The sequence below is a fragment of the Oncorhynchus keta genome, chromosome 34, assembly GCF_023373465.1.
Source record: "Oncorhynchus keta strain PuntledgeMale-10-30-2019 chromosome 34, Oket_V2, whole genome shotgun sequence".
NCBI classification, from domain to species: Eukaryota; Metazoa; Chordata; class Actinopteri; order Salmoniformes; family Salmonidae; genus Oncorhynchus; species Oncorhynchus keta.
The window spans coordinates 24,938,991-24,957,603 of record NC_068454.1 but is presented as its reverse complement, the minus strand read 5'-3'; the positions used below and the strand labels follow the sequence as shown (position 1 = coordinate 24,957,603).

Sequence of the window (18,613 nt, the reverse complement as noted above, 5' to 3'; positions counted from 1 at the left end):
TTCATCCAGGAGAAACGCGATCCACTGACCCACACATTCAACTTTCATGCTTACACAGGGAAACCGGGTCCCAGCAGTCACAATAACTCTCTGTAGTCAATCTAATGAAAAATACTAATGTATCAGTAAATGTACACAACACTGATAAATTGATGTAGTGAGATTAGAGGAGACAAATTATATGATAATAAATGTTGACATTTCAACTCTGTGTCACTTCCACAGGATCACAGAGTAAAAAGGTTGTTAACACAGTTAGGCCTACATAATACATTTATTTGGTAGCCTACTTCATGGTTTTGACTGACTGAACATGAGCATCATCTGGTCATCCAAAGATAATTTCCTTTAATCAAGTGCACTGGGAAAAAAAGGGAGACCAATTTTATAAACTCAATTTTGATTTTATATTCAGTGGCATCCTGTTTTTGATTAATTTATTTTATTTAGTTTCCGATCTAAATGTGTCTAAAAACCATTATCAAAATTGACTTACACAAGTTGTTATTGTCTGACAGGCAAGAGAGAGGACACCTGCGCTCTAAGACTCAGATGATGATCAAGGAGACCAGTGGGACGTTGATTGGTCACTTCTACGTGGGAGATGATGCTTCTCCCATCAAAGTTATAGCCTATATAATTCTCTCGGTTGAGAAAGTCATTAGTGTTCAGTTCTAGGACCTGATTTTGCGATATAACAAGACTTACTCCTGCAGCACCAAACCACACACAGAGAAGCTATCTATACTCTCACCAAAGCGCATGAGAATCTGATAGCTCGAGATGAGCGCAACGTATCTGCGACAACTTTGCCTCCTTCATTTGGTCTGGTGCCTTGGATGTTGGAAAGTGACAGGTGAGAGAATATTATTTATATAATTTAACTTCAATATTTCAATATAATTTATTTTAAACTAATCATTTAATTGTAAGTCTTCTAAAAATGTTTTTCAACATTCAATTGATTTCTCTTTTGGTTTAGCTATTCATTGATATTGTTGATAATAGTTGACAATTACATTCATTTTGTTAATGTTGATGTTGATTATAGATGAATAACATTATAAATATATGCTTTTTAAACTGACAATTTTCTATCTATTTTTAGAAGCTAATCCCAGAAAAGAGTGTGAACATGGAATTGTTTTGACAAAGGTATGGGAAAAAGGCTACATTTACACAGGCAGCCCGATTCTGATTATTTCCCGCTAATTGGTCTATTAAACCAATCAGATCAACTGAGAAAAAGATCTGATGTGATTGGTCAAAAGACTAATTAGTGAAAATAAAAATCAGAATTGGACATTGTGAAATTAGTTTTTAAAACAAATAGATTATTGTGAAATTAGTTTTCAAACAAATAATTATTAATTTATTACCATTACATTCCCTTATTTGATACCAGAGTCAACATTTTGAAGGTGTACTAGACACAAAACTATCAATATGTGCCTTGAATGCGAATCACTCTGGCTGTGTTTAGACAGGCAGCCCAATTCTGATGTTTTTTTCACTAATTGGTATTTTCATCAATCAACTCTGAAAAAGATCTGATGTGAAAAGATCTGGGATTCGTCAAAAGACCAATTAGTGGAAAAAATATCAGAAATTGGCCTCCCTGTCTATGGGCGGCCTTAAAGACGCTGCATTGGCCGTGAATCATTTACATTGATACGACCTCTGCAGATGTCAGGGCATTCATTACTTTTGCGCTTCACGAAGCAGCACAGAGCTGTCGAGTTGAGCTGTGAAGTAAGTTGTCAAGGAAGTGAGTTTGTGTTTATACACCACCTACCGTCAACCAATCATGTCAATGCGGAGCTATACAGAGCTATACGGAGCACTCTGCATTGCTACAAAAATTGGGAGGCACATGGCATTGCAGTACGGAACTCAATTTGGCCTCAGCATGCCTACGGAGCCTCTGACCACAATGCCAGATCAAGCATAAATTGGCTTTCGGTCTGTATCTTCAGTTGTCTTTACACAGGCAGCCCAATTCTGATATTTTGCCACTAATTGGTCTTTTGACCAATCAGATCAGATCTTTTGACAATATTTTGGCCAATAATTGGGCAAAATATCAGAATTGGGCTACCTGTGTAAACGCAGCCTCTCACTGTTTAAACATCATGGGTTGCTTTAGTTGCACACCTCTAGAAAAATCTATTCTGCGTCTGAGTAGGTGGTCTGCAGGTAATTCCATTCAAAATGGATTAAAATATATTAAAATTAAATGGTTTTCTTGTGGTGGCTGGGGCAGGGTAGATGTGTTGAGGGGGTAGAGAACACAGAAGTGAGTCACACTGTAACTTGAATTATAGACTGGTGGGGGATGAGACATGAGGGGCATAAGAACATTTGACTTTAACCTGCTCTCATCAGCTGGATACACAGGTTACAGAGACATGATTATTACTTTGCAACCTGTATAGTATAGTACATAATGGATTCATGTCCAACAGATTTAAGGTTTTCTTGGGTTTAGTGATGTCTTATAGACTTATGTTTGATCGCCATTGGTTTGCCTGCTGCAGGGTCCTGGGATCCAGACTGATGTGGGAGATATGTGGAGAGATCAGAATGAGGTAAGGCTAAGTAACTGCATGACTCAATCTTATCACAAATAATTTATAATATCAGTTCTGTCAGGATGCTTACTCTCTCCGTTTCCCTCTTCCCTCACAGCAGCAAGTTCAGAATGTATTCAAAAGAGTAAGTTCCTCAACAATATAAAAATGTTATTCCTACCCTATACATATATACCGTATCCTTCAAAAAGGCAATACACTCTTTGGAACAGTGCGTTTACTTCGTATATTCTCTTTTTGTCAGTTCCTGTTCCACTATTCAAAGGCAAACTCAGTAGGCTCTATACAGCATGCGGTAAGTAAAGGAAGACTCCTCACTATACAAATTGGCAACTTGCAGTGCTTTCGGAACATATTCAGACCCCTTGACTTTTTCCACATTTTGTTACGTTAAAGCCTTCTTCTAACATGGATTCAGTCAAAAAAATCCTCTTCAATCTACACATAATACCCCATAATGACAAAGGGAAAACAGGTTTTTAGAAATGTTTGCAAATGTATTAAAAATAAAAAAAGATACCTTATTTGTGTAAGTATTCAGACCCTTTGCTTTTATACTCGAAATTGACCTCAGGTGCATCCTGATTCCATTGATCATCCTTGAGATGTTTCTATAACTTGATGGGAGCCCAACTGTGGTCAATTCAATTGATTGATTTGGAAAGGCACACACCTGTCTATATAAGGTTCCACAGTTGACTGTCACGTCCTGCCTTTATTTTCTATGGTGGAGTAGGTCAGGGCTTGACTGGGGGGTGTTCTAGTTTATTATTTCTATGTGGGGTTCTAGGTTTAATTTTATATGTTGGTGATTTGTATGATTCCCAATTAGAGGAAGCTGGTAATGCTTGTCTCTAATTGGGGATTATATTTAAGTAGTGTTGTTCCCACCTGTGTTTAGTGGGATATTGAATTTTGTATTTTGAGTAAGTGTATGTAGCACCTCTGTAGTCACGGTTTGTTGTCCGTTTCTTGTTTTGTTTAAAGTTTTATGTGGAATTATTATTATTATGGAATTAGAATTATGTGGAACTCAACATCCGCTGTGCCTTGGTCCTTTTCGACAAACGATCGTGACATTGACAGTGAATGTCAGAGCAAACCAAGCCATGAGGTCGAAGGAATTGTCCATAGAGCTCCGAGACAGGATTGTGTCGAGGCAGAGATCTGGGGAAGTGTACCAAAGCATTTCTCTGGCATTGAAGGACCCTTCTGAAAGCTTGGCAATGACAAAAATGACATTTACTCCTGAGGTGCTGACCTGTTGCCCTCTCTACAACCACTGTGATTATTTTTTGACCCTGCTGGTCATCTATGAACGTTTGAACATCTTGAAGAACAATCTGGCCTTAAATGGCCATGTACTATTATAATCTCCACCCGGCACAGCCAGAAGAGGACTGGCCACCCCTCAGAGCCTGGTTCCTCTCTAGGTTTCTTCCTGTGGAGGTTTTCCTAGCCACTGTGCTTCTACATCTGCATTGCTTGCTGTTTGGGGTTTTAGGCTGGGTTTCTGTATAGCACTTTGTGACATCTGCAGATGTAAAAAGGGCTTTATAAATACATTTGATTGATTGATTTAAGAACACAGTGGCCTCCATCATTCTCAAATGGAGGAACTTTGGAACCACTAAGACTTTTCCTAGAGCTGGCCGCATAGCCAAACTTGGTCAGGGAGGTGACCAAGAACCCGATGGTCACTCTGACGGAGCTCCAGAGTTGCTCTGTGGAGATGGGAGAACCTTCCAGAAGAACAACTATCTCTGCAGCACTCCACCAATCAGACCTTCATGCTAGTTGCCAGACAGAAGCCACTCCTCAGTAAAAGGCACATGACAGCCCACTTGGAATTAAAGGACTCTGACCATGAGAAACAAGATTCTCTGGTCTGATGAAACCAAGATTGAATTATTTGGCCTGAATGCCAAGCGTCTTCTCTGGGGTTAACCTGGCACCATCCCTCCATGAAGCATGGAGGTGGGAGCATCAGGCTGTGGGGATGTTTTTCAGTGGCAGAGACTGGGAGACTAGTCAGGATCTAGGGAAAGAGGAACAGAGCAAAGTACATAGAGATCCTTGATGAAAACCTGCTCCAGAGCGCTCAGGACCTCAGACTGGGGCGAAGGTTCACCTTCCAACAGGACAACAACCCTAAGCACATGTGACCAATGTGAAATGGCTAGCTAGTTAGCGGTGGTGCGCGCTAATAGCGTTTTGATCGGTGACGTCACTCGCTCCGAGACCTTGAAATAGTGGCTGCGGCTTTTGTGGCGCGATGGGTAACGATGCTTTGTGAGTTACTGTGGTTGATGTGTGCAGAGGGCACCTGGTTCAAACCCAGGTTGGGCCGAGGAGAGGGACGGAAGCTATACTGTTACACACACAGCCAAAACAACATAGGAGTGGCTTTGGGATTTCTCTGAATATCCTTGAGTGGCCCAGCCAGAGCCCGGACTTGATCTCGATCGAACATCTCTGGAGAGACCTGAAAATGGCCATGCAGCGACGCTCCTCATCCAACCTGATAGAGCTTGAGGATCTACAGAGAAGAATGGGAGAAACTCACCAAATACAGGTGTGCCAAGCTTGTAGCGTCATACCCAAGACGACTCAATGCTGTAATTGCTGCCAAAGGTGCATCAACAAAGTACTGAATACTTATGTAAATGTAATATTTCCATTTTTTTATATTTGCAAACATTTCTAAAAACCTGTTTTTGCTTTGTCATTATGGGGTATTGTGTGTAGATTGAGGGGGGAGGAACATATTTTAGAATAAGGCTAACTTAACAATGTGTAAAAAGTGAAGGGGTCTGAATATTTTCCAAATGCACTGCATCTTTAGATTATAATATTGCAACATTATGCAATTGATTGATATGTGATTGGTCTAAACAGGCCTTTCCCTCTCTAGTCCCATTCAGTGCACCCATTGATGCGCCTGTCACCAAAACTGTCTCAGAGGAGAAAGAAGCAGCTCCTGCTTTTGGTAAGAATCCTGTACCTTTTCAACTTGAATGGTTAGCAGAATAATATTATTCAAGCTCAAGTTTAGGAAACTGAAAAAGTTCCTTTGAGACAGTGTTTTTCCCTATCAGCGATGCAGAGGACCACAGCCTGCCCACTGGGCACAGACATCAGTTCAACATCTAGTTATTTAGTTTGTAGAGTTATCAAATAACATGATTTCAATGTGAACAACAAAACATTTCACCATGTCATTGGATTTAGGTTAACAGTTTGGTGAAAGAGAACTCCATTACATTTTGCAAATCCAATTAGTTTTCCACATTGATTCAACCAGTTTTTGCAGTGGGTGAGGCCAGTCAGTAAGGCTCAATCAAGGCATACATGAATGTATTTAAGACATGCAGTATATGGAACCTCAGACCGGTGTTAGAACCATTATTTTAAGGAAGACAATTCAAATGTACCAAAACTATAACTGAGGCTTTCACTCTTCCCTATTACACAGAAGCTCCGGGATCTCCCTGAAGGTGTGATGTAAAATTCCGACTGTGGAATAACTTGAAGGCAGACACCAGCAAGCTGCATACCCCTGAACACAAAATGGTGGACAGACAGAAGCAGCATTCTCAGCTCTCGCTGGACTTGATATTTTTGAAAAATAAATTAAGATAAATGTGACTGCATTGCAGAATGTAAAGTGTCTTCTTCCTGATTACCATAAATATGTTGTGATTTAAAATTAGGTGGCAATTAGACATACAGGCATTATTAAGTACATCGCTATCAGAACAGTGAACATACACAAGAGTCAAATATAGCCAAAGCAGGCCTTCATGTGATGGTTACACAGATCACAGCGAACACTTTATTTTAAAAAGCTGTCAACTGTGATTATGGCATGGGTGAATGGCTACTTAAATTTAATTTTACAATTAGATGTATACATTTAGATTGTCATATTATAAAACGTATATGCAAAAAAGGACAATATTCAACCAAAGGTTCTGTAGAAACCCTATTGAAGAGTCTGATTTAGGAGAATGATCACAAGAGATCCTTTAACCGGGAAGGCATAGAACCGACGGAGCCTCTCTGCGGTAAGCATAGGAAGAGGTGTGCATTTTAATTCATCACCACAGGAGAAACCATCCCCATTCAGAGACCGTGGAGCATTAGATTCATGTTATTTGGAGGTTAGGGGGCTAGTTCTCTTCTGAGTCACTGTCTTTCCGTGTGGGGAGAGTGGATCGAATTGACGACATTAGCTTGTCTTCAATCTGCTTCTTGGGGTTTTCTTCCAGGTCTGTCTTGACAGCGCCAGATTCCGATAACCTCCACTCCAGCTCTGAGGATGATAGGATAGTTTAATATCTAAAAGATTGTCACTAATAAAACTGAGGGTGTTATGCTAGATTTCATATCATGTAACTAAAACCATCCTAACTTAGTATAAATAAAAAGTCCTTCTTGAGAGAGTATAGCTTACCTTCAACTTTGAGGTTCATGCCTCCGAAGACCAGAGGCCCGATGTACTGTGCCTTCATCTCTCCCTCGTGGTAGACAAAGATTGTGGGCAGGTTGCGGTCGGGGTAGTTGGGGATGCAGGTGGTGGAGATGGACTTGAGGAACTTGGTCTGGGGGAACTTCCTGGCCAGCTCTGATAGATGCTGGTTTATCAGGGTACACAGAGGTACTCTGGGAGGACAGAAGATTAGAACAGGACATAGAGAGAACAGATGTCACAATGAGTTAAATCAGATATTTTGGTAGATAGGTCTATTCAGAGAAAATTAAAACAGACCACTGTAGATCAGGCTTAGGCTAAATGAAAACCTTGAATCATGACTTTCAAATAAGGTCTTGGTCATCAATGTTTTCACAATTTTCTGGTTTATCAGATCTTGTCAAAAATCAAACATCACTTTTTGAGAGCATGAATTGGTGTGCTCAACTGCAATCCTTTGAGGGTAGAGAATGGCAGAAGACTCACCCCTGTTTGTAGAGATGGAGCACAACCCAGATTCCCTCTCCAGCTTTGTTCACCTCCTTGATGTAGTCCTGCCCAGATATCTCCACTACTTCACCGAAGCAATTCTTTATCTGGGTGGCTTTCCATTCTGCAAGCCTCTTCTGTCTGGTAAGAGGGAAATGCAGAGGGTGTAAAGAACGGTAGGCTAATCAGAAAGATCAGTTTTAGGGTGCTGAAAAACATCTGCCCAATGGGGCAAACAATCACAGAACAGGGTCAACTTACCCGATTGCTCAGCTCACATGCCCCAGGCAATAGGGCAGCCGTTCATTCTTATCAACCCCTGTTGTACGTACCATCTAAGTGATGCTTTAAAGAGATCACTGACCTGTACATCTCGATGGCGGCCTCGTCCTCTTCACTGAAGTCATCCTCGTTCTCATCCAGCTCGTCCAGAGTCATGCTCTCATAGGTTTTCACTGGTCACAAAACACCATATGCGTCACAAGTTTTTAAAAAGTACAATTTAAGCTATTAAAACTACTAACATATGTTGCTCTTAAATGTTGGCCAAGAATCAGCCTTCCTAAACCATGTCCTGTTAGTTAAGAATAACATTAGAATTTGTTTGCCCTAGATCAGTTCAGTAGAAACTTAGTCCCATCGAAGTAGCCAACTAGAACTCGCCATCTCTTACCGACAGATGACTGCTCAAGAACTATCTGCTTCTCTAGAGCTTCCTCCTCAACCTCATCCTGAGTTCTCTCCTTGGGAGGAAGGACCCCCTTCTTTCTCAGGATGTCATTCCACTCTGTATCTGCATTAGGGTCCTGAGAAATAAGAGATCATGTTGGAATTTTATTGTAACTTGGCTGTTTGACATTCTGTACCACCACAGAGTTAAAAACACAGTATTACTGCTAGCGAACATTACCTAGTGTTTAGCCATCTAGTTAGCCAACATTTAGCTCTCAAACTCTAAGCATTCTGCCTTCTCCCTACAGTTTAGTCATTAGTTTTGCTCCCGACTGGCTCATGTGAACTACAATCAGGACACTGTTTTAACTATTAAAAACGTAAATCATCAAGTGGCGATATAGCTTTCGAACCATGTCCCTTATCTTTAATTAGCGAGAAAAAAAATAATTCTGATAAACTGCTACAGTAAAAGTGTATCATTTTTTTTCACAGATCCATACTGCTAGAGATGCCTCCATCAGACGAAACTACATTTCCCGAGTTAGCTTACATACAGGTGTTCGAGCACGCTAGATCACTAATTATCACATATGGTCCGTGATTGTAAACAAGCGCTGCAACATGGATATATCGCCACGTGGGAACAGTAACAGTGTATGTATTCATGTAACATTTTGGTTTTTAGAAAATTAATTATCGCTGATATGATATGCATCCAAAACCGTACCGCAAGAGACGCGTGTTAATGTTCAGTTTGAGCGTTGGGACTCTTAACAAAACGCCACTGTACAGAAGACACCTTCCTCCAACAATTACTTATGTAACGTTATAGTGGAACTGGGAGTCATGATCAATGGTTAAATAACGTTATGTGCCAATCGAGGTGGCTTGCGAACAGATAATCATATTAATCGAAACATCGGATATGTCCTTCATAACTACGATCAGAGTTATAGCTAGAAAAAGTTATCGAAGTTTACCAACCTGCATTTTTTTTAATCGTTCAAAACAGACGCTGAAAAGAACACTGCTCTTCCCAGACACGGAAATAGAAGGACCTCACCCATATTTATTCCGGAGTAAAACAAGATCTTTAATGTGACAAAACTTAAATACTTGTCAGATATCTCAAATATAGAATCGTTACAAAATAATTTATTTCTGAGGACAAATCTATTTTATCACCTGTTTTATATGTATTATTATCATAAACCTGGCTAGGGCAAGACATTCAAGGGACAATAATAAAGGTTGCACCAATATCCGGTTTAGGTCCTGTATGTCTATATTAGGAGTGGGAAAGCTGTACTACATTCCATGTGTGGCATCTGATTGAGACAACAGCTGCACCTGAAAATCACACTGCTGTGCTGTCAGTGTCTGGGTTGACCATAGATTTATGGGGGTTGCATAGAGGTCCAAACATCTCTGAAAATTGTTGGCTTGTTTTTTGGTGTGTAAATGTGCTTCAATATGATATCCTTATACTGTATTTGTTTATTTTCAATGTAGTTATGATGACTATAGCACGTATAGACAACGCATTTATGAATCATATACTTAGATACATTTTCTACTGTGCAAATATATTTTCAAATCCTTTATTATGGGTATGGTTAGAAATCTTTATGTCAGTCTTGATCTTGTGAAACTCAATAAGATTGTTGCTCTAAAATATGATAATTTCCTTAATTTCAGTGTTACTCTACACCTGTTGTTTATGAAGCATGTGACAAATAACATTTGATTTGAATCAAGTATTTTATGATAGGGGCCTTTGACAACTCTGACCTCGTGTGTTTATTCTAATCAAATCAACCATAGTTTAAAACAGACATCATAATGAAATCCTGTATTTGTTATTTGTTGATTACATGTCAAGCATGCATGTTGCAACCTCTATTTTACCACAGAAGTAGGCTATAGGGATAGGTATATACGTCCATATAGAACATTATGTAAATTGTTATATTGTCTAGACTCTATAGGTCACCGACATGGCATTTATGTCATTAAATTAATATGTGGTATGATCAAAGACTATGACAAATATTCTGTCATTGTAAGCATAATGCAGCATTGATATAATAGGTACTGTACCTCATCTACTGACGTATTTTTTGCACACATCAGACAGCATATGGCACATGACTAAACCCCTTTACTATGGGCAAACAATGTGTTTACAATCCAATTATATTCCCAGGTTTAGTTTTGTATGATGTTCAATGAATAGGCTACTACTACATAATAACTATTCACAAAGCAAAGGGACAGTGAAATTAAACTTCCTCGCTTTCGCCGGAACTATGGGAAGGATGTTGGGAAGGAAAGGTTGGGTTAAATGCGGAAATAAGACGCTCGCTGTGTAGGCTACATTTGCAACCGGTGTGAGAGAAAATATGAGCACAAGACGCCTGCTATCTCGGACAGCGCTTGAGATCAGTCATGTATGATTATGAAATCACCTAATTTTCTCCGACGCGTGGAACTGCTGAAGAAGTGTGCATTCTATCAATAGCACAACAAAAACTACAATCGGCTTTGTTTTGTTTTCGTCCATTCTCTTTGTAAATATCTTGTTTTGAAAGCATGTGGTTGAATCCGGAGGAAGTTTTGCTGAAAAATGCATTGAAGCTTTGGGTTACCGAAAAATCTAACGAATTCTTCCTTTTGCAGCGCAGAAGAGGGCATGGGGACACAGGGGGGAAATTTACAGGTAATACGCCCCCTCCCATCTTCATCTCACTGTCTGTCGTCTGATTTCAGCAGCTATGGCAGCCTATGTGGATACACCAATCTACGGAATACACTTGCAACACAGTAACAAATAATTTATAAACAATTTTGCAACTTGCCATAATCGGGGCAACAATGTATCACTTTAAATAGGCTCAGGATTTTTACACAGCATTACTTGGGAAACAAGTGTTTTCTCCATATTCGGTGTCGTCAACACCTTGGAGCAATAACAGGCAACTTTTTTGCATATAGTATTTAGACATTTATTTTGTTCCAGGTCTTCCTTGATTTCTTTAAGTTCGATACAGTGTTTGCCTGATGATTAACTTTGATAAGGTGCCACCTGGTCTTGTTTTTGTTTAATCACCACTGGTACTTTCATACTTAACTGAACACATCAAGGACAGGAGGATAGAGAGTAGACATCTCATAAAAGGAACAATATAAAAACAGCCCGGCAATTGGTTATGATTTACAGTATTTGTTTGTCACCATGGTGAAAGGTAAGACAAAGCCCTAGCTGTATTGGGGTTGGCTCTTCTTACAAAACCACACCATAGTATGTTTTGTTATATGAAGAGAATAACAAGTACAATATCAATTGGAAGAAGAAATCTATTATTTGATTAAGATAGAACATAAAAACATCTGCAACCTCTATAATTTTGTGTCACTAGCTAAAGTATCTTCTGCTTCCTATTTCACAAAGAGCACTTTGCTACAAGGGAATTTTTAGTTATTTATATACATAGGGTTTATTTTCTCTCTACATCTGAGCACACTCTACATGTCCATTGTCCACAGCCATACAAACTCAGTGAACTATATAAGCAGAACACAATACATGATTTACAGTAGTTTAAGTTGGGACTTATAATGTAAGCGGTTTGGTGACAAATACGTTTGTGTTGCCAGGGTGTCATGGTTCAGAGCGGCAGATGGGCAGAGCTTATAGATGTGGTGTGGTCTGGAATGGGCAGTGCTCTAGGAGAGGGTTATTTGTCAGGAGTTCAGTTTGTCTTCCGTCCCTCTCCTCTTTTGTGGCGGGCGGTTGGGCGGGAGTGAGAATGCCAAACACTAGATAGTGATCTCATACAGACTAGTCTGTAGCCTATTGAACGTAGTAAGCCTTGTCTTGCCTGCTGTGTGCTTATTACACATTTGATTGGCCAAATCATTAACAGACTGTTCTTGCTAACTTGATTTTTTATTGTAGTTGAGGGATGTAATGTGTTTCTATTAGGACTGTTTTTACTAGTGCTCCTTAAATGCTCCATTCTGTTGAAAATGGCAAAGAAAACCCAGAATGAAAACTAGACAAGAGGGACTAGTGTTTGGTGCTTTTGGCCTCCGTGGAAAAGCATGACCATGAATAGCAGTGGAGTTAAAGAGATACTATGATGATGAGTGTAGGCTCTGTTACCTCAGGGTATTCGTGAGCCTATCTGGTTCCATTAGGCTGATGACTGGTGGGGATGACTGGATGTGTAAGTTCTCCCTAAATGCTGGTTCCAGGGTTAATGTAGCCTTCGCAATGCCTAATAGGTACAAATTAGTTAGGTCTGGATGAAAATTGAAAGCTTGGGGTAGAGTAGTGCAGTTTCTCTTGAACGTCAACTGGGGTGTCACTGTCAACCATATTGGATGGGATGTTAGGGGCTCTATATTAAGTTTGTATTTTTTAGACCATGGCTTTGGGGCTTCATATGGGGGGGTCTCCAATCCAATACTATTAGCCATTGGTTCTAGTGAACCAATATAGTGACAAACAGAGAACAGCAATACTTGTGTCGAGTCTCTCAATAGCTTGTAAGCCTATGTTATGCTCTCACATAATGTGGCCATTATGAGACTGTTAGTGACCGTAAGTTGTACCAGTTTATGTCCTATCCAGTGCCAATCTTCTTCTGCTTGGCACCTCACTGTGGAATGTCTTGGTCTGTGATAGACGTGGTAATGACTTTAGCCTTCTGGCGTTATGTGTAATAGGTACCTTTGTGTCCCATCTGCTTAAAGGCACAATCTGTAAACTTCCTGCTGTTCAAAAGTCATTCCACTAATGCTAACCATTGATTATTTATGTTAGAGTATATCTTATTAATGCCTTATGAGCTTAATACAATTGTCTTATCCTTTGAAAATGTGATTTCAGTTTATATGGGTTGGTATAATGTGGCCTCTCTCTCCCATATGTCAATGAGCTCATTGACATGTATCTGTTGTCAGATGGTATTTCTCAGTATTTTCTGGTCTCTTTCTGTGTCTGACTGCTCTGGTCTGTCCAGGTCTACTGGTGGGAGCTCTGGACTCAGTGCTGGACTCCAATGCCCGGGTCACACCGTTCCGTATCCTACTACAGATGCCTGGGTCACAGGTCAGCTGGACAATAGCTTGTGGTAAGCTCTCTGACATTTCTCTCCTTTGCTTTCTATCTCTCTGATTCTCATATTTGTCTGTCTCTCTCTAGCTCTCTCTCTTTCTCTCTCTGTGTATCTATCTCTCTGATGGGTGTTGTATGTGTGTGTGTTGTTATACAGGTGCTGCTGTCGGAGAGATGAACAGACATTGGGACTGGCTGGTCCAGAACCTACTCCACTCTCTCTCAGTGTTTGAGAACAAGGAGGATGTCGCCAGCTTCGTAAAAGGGAAAGTCAAGGTACTGTACTATTAGAATAAGACCTACTATAGACCTGTGATACGCTGTAAATACTTTGTAGGCCTACTATCGAAAATCACAGTATTCAACCTAATCTCAACTGTTGATCTCTCTCCTCCTGACTTTCTTTTCTATTTGTGTCTCTTGCTCTCCTTTTATTTTCTCTTTCTCTCATTTATTTCTCCTCCTCCTCCAGGGTCTGATAGCGGAGGAGGTAAGGGGGAGGCAGGCGGCTCAGGAGGAGGAGCCTGAGAAGTTCCGGGAGGCGCTGCTGAAGTTTGAGCTATGTTTCGGCCTGCCCTCCTCAGAGAAGCTGGTCACCACCTACTCCTGCTGCTGCTGGAAGGGGCGGGTCCCCCGGCAGGGCTGGCTCTACCTCAGCATCAACCACATGGCCTTCTACTCCTTCCTGTTGGGAAAGGAAGGTCAGTCCCCTTAAATGCTCTTCCTTTCATTAGCACACAGAATAGCCCCCAGTATTACTGGTTGTGAACTGGTTGTGAACTTTGAATGTTTGACCGCTTCTCTCTCCCTCAGTGAAGTTTGTGATCCCGTGGGCGGAGGTGACGAGGCTGGAGCGGGTCTCTACGGGTCTCATGACGGACATGGTGCGTGTGATGACGCGGCGGTGCCAGTTGGACTTCTCCATGTTCCTGAGCCTGGATGAAGCATTTGGGGTCATTGGTCAGCTGGCTGACATCGCCCTGCGACGCCTGCTGGACAGTGAAGGCCTGGAGCTGGACCGAGTCCTCCAGCAGTCCTCCAACATCACCAAGAGGTCAGCAGGCAACGCAGAAAAAGTTAAAGTTGTATCATATTGTAGTGTAAAGGAGGGCAGTGGATTTTGTGTGGTTGTATCATTCGCTTTGTTCAGATTCACATCATCTGAGAGGATTAGAACAGTTGCTTGCCTGATTAATCAGTTTGATAAACAGTAATTTAATAAGGTTCTCATTCTTATCTGTTTTGGTCAAAAGAGACTTCATCAAGCGCTTCCTGAAAACCCCTCATATCTTAACTGATTTACTTCCCTTTAGTTTCCGACCATCCTTTGTATAACCATAGCATCATAGTGCAACTGATCTTCCTTTGAGCCGAGAGGGACGTTCAGTCATGTTCTTCAGACAGACATTATAGGCTGATGAGCTCATAAAGACTTGTAAATCCCTAGACTTTGCCCCTAGGTGTTTCAGCCATAACAGGAATACAGCGTATCGTGTTAGTCTGTGGGAAAATATATATTTTTTTACAATGTTCCTTCCTTCCACTGCCTGTGTATTGGGTTCCGGCTGGTCTCAGAACAGTTGTGAAGTGATTGATGGGCTGCATTCCACGGCACAGCACTGCACCATACGTTATAAATCAGTGTTTGTCTCAGTGTGACTGGAAGGCACTTCAGCTATATCCTGTGGGAAATTATACCTTCGCTTGGAGAGGTAGCTCATAAATACACCCCTGTTCTTCATTCAGTCTTAGTTCTGTGTGTGTGTACATGTGTGTGTACATGTGTGTGTACGTGTGTGTGTGTCTCAGTTCCACCTGTAGTACATTCACCATAACACTTTCAGTTTCAGATTTTGTGTGTAAAATGACAGCTTACGGTGGTAAACATTGTACTTGAGCTAGGCTAGAGCATTTAGTTCTCTCTCTATGGGTGTAACAGACTGTTTAATCATTCATTTGGTAACTTCCTCACATTCAGCCCTTCTCAAATGAGTGATCTTTTTGTCCCTCCCCATCATTCAAACTAGTGACTTTATGTAAATTCCTCATCACAATACCATAACAGGAAGTGAAAAATTACCTGACCTAAATTGTAGTGACCAAAATAGTCTGCCTTTATCTAATTGTCTGTGGGTACATGTGGATTATTTCAAGAGCAACTCTTTTTAACCTCGTATTCATTATCTCCAGCACCAAAACAGTGTCTACATGACTCCTTTCTAATTTTTCTCTTGCACAGGCTTGAGGTACACTCACTGAACTCTAGCCACACACTCACACATACTACACTGACATTCCAACACACACACATACAGTAGTGTAAACTACTAACGTAAAAATACTTTAAAGTACTACTTAAGTCTTTTTTGGGGGATACCTGTACTTTACTATTTATATTTTTAACTACTTTTACTTCACTACATTGCTTAAGAAAATATAGTACTTTTTACTCCATACATTTTCCTTGACACCAGAAAGTACACGTTAAATTTTGAATGCTTAGCAGGTGTAATGAATCCTCAGGTAGAAAAAGGTGTAGATTCACACACAGATGTTTATTAATACTTCGCAGAAGTCAGGAATCGTGGTCACAGGCAATGGTCAAACACAGGTAGGCAGTCAAAAACAAACAATACCTCACAACCATACAAACAGAAATAAATTAACTAAATAAGGAGCTAGTGAGAAACAAACACAGGTGAAATCAATGACCAAAAATGAAAGACAGGGCTACGTTCCAGAACACAAATAAACAGGGCTATGTTCAAGAACACAAGAAAAAGAACACAAGGTTGACTTAAGAAAAGAAAAGCAGAACCTTACAGCAGGACAGGAAAATTGTGAAATCCAAGCACTTATCAACTGAACATCCCTGGTCATCTCTACTGTGTCCGTGGCTTTCCCTAAATGAAAAAAAACAAAACAAGAAAATAGTGTCATCAGGTTTTTTAACATCAGAAAAGTTGAATTATTTATACTTTTACTTTTGATACTTGTGTATATTTTAAAACAAATACTTTTAGACTCATACTCAATAATAATTTTGCTTTTACTTGAGTCATTTTCTATTAAGGTATTTTTACTCAAGTATGACAGTTGGGTACTTTTTCCACCACTGCAGATATACATTCACAATCTTTCACACTCTTCACATATGCTGCTGCTACTCTCTGTTTATTATCTATTCCGTCACTTTATCCTTACCTACATGTACACTACTGGTCAAAAGTTTTAGAACACCTACTCATTCAAGGGTTTTCTTTATTTTGACTATGTTCTACATTGTAGAATAATAGTGAAGACATCAAAACTATGAAATAACACATATGGATCATGTAGTAACCAAAAAAGTGTCAAACAAATCAAAATATATTTTATATTTGAGATTCTTCAAATAGTCACCCTTTTCTTTGATGACAGCTTTGCACACTCTTGGCATTCCCTCAGCCAGCTTAATGTGGTAGTCATCTGGAATGCAATTCAATTAACAGGTGTGTCTTCTTAAAAGTTAATTTGTGGAATTTCTTTCCATCTTAAGGGGGTATACAGAAGACAGCCCTATTTGGTAAAATACCAAGTCCATATAATGGCAAGAACAGCTCAAATAAGCAAAGAAAAACTACAGTCCATCATCACTTTCAGACATGAAGGTCAGTCAATATGGAACATTTCAAGAACTTTGAAAGTTTCTTCAAATGCAGTTGCAAAAGCCATCAAGCGCTATGATGCAACTGGCTCTCATGAGGACCACCACAGGAAAGGAAGACCCAGAGTTACCTCTACTGTAGAGGATAACTTCATTAGAGTTACACGCCTCAGAAATTGCAGCCCAAATAAATGAGTTCAAGTAACAGACTCATCTCAACATCAACTGTTCACAGGAGACTGTGAATCAGGCCTTAATGGTCGAATTGCTACAAAGAAACCCCCTACTAATGGACACCAATAGGAAGAAGGGACTTGCTTGGGCCAAGAAACACGACCAATGGACATTAGACCGGTGGAAATTTGTCCTTTCCTCTGGAGTCCAAATTTGAGATTTTTGGTTCCAACTGCCGTGTCTTTGTGAGACGCGGTGTGGGAGAACGGATGATATCTGCATGTGCATTTCCCATCGTAAAGCATGGATGAGGAGGTGTTATGGTGTGGGGATGCTTTACTGGTGGCACTCTGTGATTCATTTAGAATTCAAAGCACACTTAACCACTGTGGCTACCACAGCATTCTGCAGCGATACGCCATCCCATCTGCTTTGCACTTAGTCGGACTATCATTTGTTTTTCAACAGGAAAATGACCCAACACACCTCCAGGTTGTGTAATGGCTATTTGACCAAGTAGGAGAGTGATGGAGTGCTGCATCAGATGACCTGGCCTCCACAATCCCCCAACCTCAACCAAATTGAGATGGTTTGGGATGAGTCTGACCACAGAGTGATGGAAAAGCAGCCAACAAGAGCTCAGCATATGTGGGAACTTCTTCAAGACTGTTGGAAAAGGATTCCAGGTGAAGCTGGTTGAGAGAATGCCAAGAGTGTGCAAAGCTGTCATAAATGCAATGGGTGGCTACTGTGAAGAATCCGAAATGTAAAATATATTTAGATTTGTTAAAAAAATAAATAATCGGTAACTACATGATTCCATATTATCAGGTATGAAGGTAAGACCCAGATGCAGACCACGTCGAATAAACATATTTCAACAGGGGCAGGCGGTAGACAGGTCAAGGCAGACAGGGTTCAGTAAACCAGATGAGGGGCAACAGTACCGGACGGCAGGCAGGCTCAGGGTAAGGCAGAGGTCGGTGATCCAGAGGGGGGCAAAGGGACAGGTCGGCAGGCAGTCTCAGGGTCAGGGGCAGGCATAGTGGTCAGGTAGGCGGGCTCAGAGTCAGGACAGGCAAGGGTCAAAACCAGGAGGGTGATAAAAGAGAGACTGGAAAAAGCAAGACAAATTGGCAACAGACAAACAGAGAACACAGGTATAAATACACAGGGGATAATGGGGAAGATGGGCGACACCTGGAGGGGGGTGGAGACAAATCACAAAGACAGTTGAAACAGATCAGGGTGTGACACGTGTTATTTCATAGTTTGATGTCTTCACTATTATTATAGTCAAAATAAAGAAAAATCCTTGTGTGAGTAGGTGTTCTAAAATGTTTGACCGGTACGGGGTATTCAATTACCTCGACTACCCCGTACATTGACTCAGTACTGGTATCCCTTGTAAATAGCCTCATTATTGTTAATTTATTGTGTTA

The 18,613-nt window shown here is 40.6% G+C and overlaps 3 protein-coding genes and 1 long non-coding RNA gene across 11 annotated transcripts in view; 2 read left to right on the top strand and 2 right to left on the bottom strand.

Moving 5' to 3' along the window:
- Nucleotides 1–533: 533 nt before the first annotated feature.
- LOC118366854 (neuromedin-U-like) lies at nt 534–6,244 on the top strand. Of its 4 annotated transcripts, none has more exons than XM_035749618.2 (7): nt 534–856; nt 1,109–1,155; nt 2,538–2,588; nt 2,689–2,715; nt 2,836–2,886; nt 5,506–5,580; nt 6,067–6,244. In XM_035749618.2, exons 1-7 carry the CDS (start codon nt 784–786, stop codon nt 6,097–6,099), a joined length of 357 nt encoding a protein of 118 aa, XP_035605511.1. In that variant the 5' UTR covers nt 534–783; the 3' UTR covers nt 6,100–6,244. The 4 variants fall into 4 exon arrangements, with proteins under 4 accessions (XP_035605511.1, XP_035605510.1, XP_052349456.1 ...); XM_035749617.2 differs by having other exon boundaries at nt 5,490–5,580; XM_052493496.1 differs by lacking the exons at nt 534–856; nt 1,109–1,155 and adding an exon at nt 1,659–1,752.
- Nucleotides 6,245–6,397: 153 nt separating this feature from the next.
- LOC118366853 (phosducin-like protein 3) lies at nt 6,398–9,381 on the bottom strand. The gene is made up of 6 exons (XM_035749616.2): nt 9,214–9,381; nt 8,228–8,360; nt 7,919–8,009; nt 7,552–7,695; nt 7,048–7,256; nt 6,398–6,906 (listed from the first exon to the last, which is right to left on the bottom strand). The coding sequence occupies exons 1-6, from the start codon at nt 9,217–9,219 to the stop codon at nt 6,764–6,766; spliced, it is 726 nt and encodes a 241-aa protein (XP_035605509.1). The 5' UTR covers nt 9,220–9,381; the 3' UTR covers nt 6,398–6,763.
- LOC118366852 (TBC1 domain family member 8-like) overlaps nt 8,814–18,613 on the top strand; it is a 27,013-nt gene continuing 17,213 nt past the window's right edge. For 2 of the 5 annotated variants that reach the window (XM_035749612.2, XM_035749611.2), the window contains exons 1-5: nt 10,564–10,948; nt 13,257–13,367; nt 13,509–13,627; nt 13,824–14,052; nt 14,165–14,405. In XM_035749612.2, the coding sequence (XP_035605505.2) occupies nt 10,822–10,948; nt 13,257–13,367; nt 13,509–13,627; nt 13,824–14,052; nt 14,165–14,405 (827 nt within the window). In that variant the 5' untranslated portion in view covers nt 10,564–10,821. Of the gene's footprint in view, nt 8,884–10,563; nt 10,949–13,256; nt 13,368–13,508; nt 13,628–13,823; nt 14,053–14,164; nt 14,406–18,613 lie in introns of those variants that run through there. The other 3 variants (XM_035749614.2, XM_035749615.2, XM_035749613.2) reach the window with 3 other exon arrangements.
- Nucleotides 15,945–18,613, bottom strand: part of LOC127915071 (uncharacterized) — a 14,430-nt gene continuing 11,761 nt past the window's right edge. The window contains exons 2-3 of the long non-coding RNA XR_008090136.1: nt 18,119–18,285; nt 15,945–16,254 (exon numbers count right to left, since the gene is read on the bottom strand). This is a non-coding gene — a long non-coding RNA (uncharacterized LOC127915071). The remainder of the gene's footprint in view (nt 16,255–18,118; nt 18,286–18,613) is intronic.

What these genes read in the sequence shown, in the direction of transcription:
- LOC118366854 (XM_035749617.2), top strand. Translation starts at nt 784, where the DNA reads ATGAGCGCAACGTATCTGCGACAACTTTGCCTCCTTCATTTGGTCTGG. An exon ending in TGTGGAGAGATCAGAATGAG is followed by an intron (nt 2,589 to 2,688) that starts GTAAGGCTAAGT and finishes CTTCCCTCACAG; the next exon opens with CAGCAAGTTCAGAATGTATT. An exon ending in TTCAGAATGTATTCAAAAGA is followed by an intron (nt 2,716 to 2,835) that starts GTAAGTTCCTCA and finishes TCTTTTTGTCAG; the next exon opens with TTCCTGTTCCACTATTCAAA.
- LOC118366853 (XM_035749616.2), bottom strand. An exon ending in TCTTGAGCAGTCATCTGTCG is followed by an intron (nt 8,010 to 8,227) that starts GTAAGAGATGGC and finishes TTTTGTGACCAG; the next exon opens with TGAAAACCTATGAGAGCATG. An exon ending in CTCCATCTCTACAAACAGGG is followed by an intron (nt 7,257 to 7,551) that starts GTGAGTCTTCTG and finishes CTGTCCTCCCAG; the next exon opens with AGTACCTCTGTGTACCCTGA.